General features: G+C 38.5%; 1 protein-coding gene across 1 annotated transcript; it reads right to left on the reverse strand.

The window, feature by feature from the left end:
* Positions 1-198: 198 nt before the first annotated feature.
* LOC113056564 (cell wall protein DAN4-like) lies at positions 199-1,903 on the reverse strand (the record flags this gene model as incomplete). The annotated part of the gene is made up of 3 exons (XM_026223332.1): positions 1,554-1,903; positions 1,385-1,462; positions 199-1,237 (listed from the first exon to the last, which is right to left on the reverse strand). Coding segments are annotated over exons 1-3 (1,415 nt in total), but the record flags the coding sequence as incomplete, so codon positions are not given.
* Positions 1,904-2,585: the final 682 nt, after the last annotated feature.

Raw genomic sequence — 2,585 nt, forward strand, 5'->3', positions numbered from 1 at the left:
GTGTCAGTTGTGCTCTCAGCTGTTGTGGTACCTGTAGTGGTTTTTCTGGAGTTTGTACCTGTAGTGCGTGCTTCCTTTGTTTGTTGGATGCCTTTAGTTGTGCTCTCTAGTTTGTAGTGTGTTGGTGTATATGCTGTTGTGGTGCCTGTGGTGCTCTTTCTGTTGTCTTAATATTTGTTGTGTCTCGGTTGTTGGTACCTGTAGGTGGTACTTTCTGGAGTTGTTGTGACTGTTGTGGTCTCAATTGTTGTGCTTTCTGGTGTTGTAGTAGCTGTAGTGCTGCTTTCTGGTGTTGTAGTGTCTGTTGTGATCTCAGTTTTGGTTCTTTCTGTTGTTGTGATACCTGGAGTGGTGCTTTCTATTGTTGCAGTGTCTATTGTAGTCTCAACTGCTGTGGTACCTGTTGTTGTGCTTTCTGTTGTCATAGCGTCTGTTTTGGTCTCAGAAGTTGTGGTACCTTTAGTGGTGCTATCTGTTGATGTGTTACCTGTGGTGGTGCTTTCTGTTGTTCTAGTGTCTGTTGTGGTCTCGGCTGTTGTGGTACCTGTAGTGGTACTTTCTTGAGTTGTTGTGTCTGTTGTGGTCTCGGTTGTGGTGCTTTCTGTTGTTGTCATACCTTTTGTGGTGCTTTTTGGTGTTGAAGTGTCTGTTGTGGTCTTGGTTGTGGTGCTTTCTGTTGTTGTGGTACCTGTGGTAGTGCTTTCTGGTGATGTAGTGTCTCTTGTTGCCTCAGTTGATGTGCTCTCTGGAGTTGTGGTACCCATTGTGGTGCTTCCTGTTTTTGTGGTCTCTATTATGGTCTCGGTTGTGGTGCTTTCTGAAGCTGTGATACCATAAGTGGTACTTTCTGGTGTAGAGCTTTCTGTTGTTGTCAACTCTGTTGTCGTAGTATCTGGAGTGGTTTTGCCAGTGTTTGTACTTTCTGTCACTGTGGTACCAGTTGGGGTGCTTTCTGTTCTTGTGGTCTCTTTTGAAGTCTCGGTTGTTGTGGTTTCTGGTGCTGTGGTACCTTCTGTTGATGTAATGCTGGTTAGTGTGTTTTCTGTAGTTGTGTTCTCATTTGTGAAACTTTCTGGATTTGTGGTGTCAGTGGTAATGCTTTCTGTTGTTTTTGGTTCTGTGGTAGTATTTTCTGCATTCCCAGTGACCATGACTGAAGTTTCTATGAATGTGGTTTCTATGTTTGATGTTGTTTCTATCATTGTAGTAGTATAGGAAATGTTTTTGTTCCCGATATCTGAAAGTAAATAAATAAATAAATAAAAACATATAGATTTATATAGAACTTCTTAAATGGGTAGCAGTAATTGCAAATGTATTTAGCCATGTATTTAGCTCTCCATGTAATAAATCCTACAGATTTCAACTTAGCACAGTACATTACCAGTATAGTCCAAGTTTGTAGTGGCTGTTGTTGAGGTTTTCTTTGGTGTGACAGTTGTATAGGTAGTGTTGAAAACAGCTACATATGAAAAAATATATTGATATATTTTACATCAACAATGATCTAATTATGACTTAGGTAAACAAAGTTCAAATGTAAATGTATTTACCTGCGCAGTATGCCAAAGAGCAAAAAGCTGGTTTCACAAACTCATAAACAAAATAATTGCCTGAACAGGCTTTGACTTTAATGGGATTGGATTGGAAATAGCAGCAGTCATTGTCCCAGTGACCACAGACATCTCGAGTGACCACTCCATCCTCAACTGTTGGATGTCCTCCAGTCAGCCACAGTGGAGCATGAGTGCCACAACTTAACATATCAACACATGTGTCTGGCATCTGAACGCTCTGATCCTGAATGAAGAGACGGTACCAGCCATCCCAGCTAACTTCACAGTCACACATTATTTCAGAGGTATATTGATTGTTGGTGGCTCTCCATGGATCATCTAGCACATTGTAGTTATAGCAGGGGTCAACAGGAGGAACTGCTGTTAAGAAAAAAAATCAATAATATTTTTGTAAGAGTTTATTTTCACAACTTTTTACTGTAGAAGAGTTGTAGTATAAAAACAACTATTTTCAAAAATGTAAATTATTTTATTTGTGTCAAAAGGGTATAAGCAGCAAACCTGGAGTTTATAATTGAAAGATGATTACTATTAGTTTAACTTTGGTAAGAATGCTTTCACTACTTTCACAACTTATTAGAGTAACCTGGTCTGTAAGCCCATTTGCCTTTTTTAATCATTCACAGTATGCATACATTGGTCATAAAGTTTTAAATGTATTCGAACACTGAACTAAAGAAGGATTTTTTTGTTTGTTTGTTTGTTTGTTTGTTTGTGTGTTTTCTGAACACTGATGAACAGACAAAGAAAAACTGTAAAATTGTATTGGTCAAAATTTATCACAAATATAAAAAATAAATCTGTATTTACCCCAATTTGAGTTGGTATTAAGTAGGTGAACCAATAACAACATTACAGCATTGTGTGGGTAGGTTGTGTCAGGTTCCATGGAGATTGGGAGTTGACTGACTTTTTAAGACCACGCATGAATTCTACTGTAGGTTGACTTTGACATCTAACCTCTGATTTGGTCACTCCAGTATATTAATATTGTTTTTTTTTTCTCCC

Source organism: Carassius auratus, chromosome 37 (assembly GCF_003368295.1).
Source record: "Carassius auratus strain Wakin chromosome 37, ASM336829v1, whole genome shotgun sequence".
Lineage (NCBI taxonomy): Eukaryota > Metazoa > Chordata > Actinopteri > Cypriniformes > Cyprinidae > Carassius > Carassius auratus.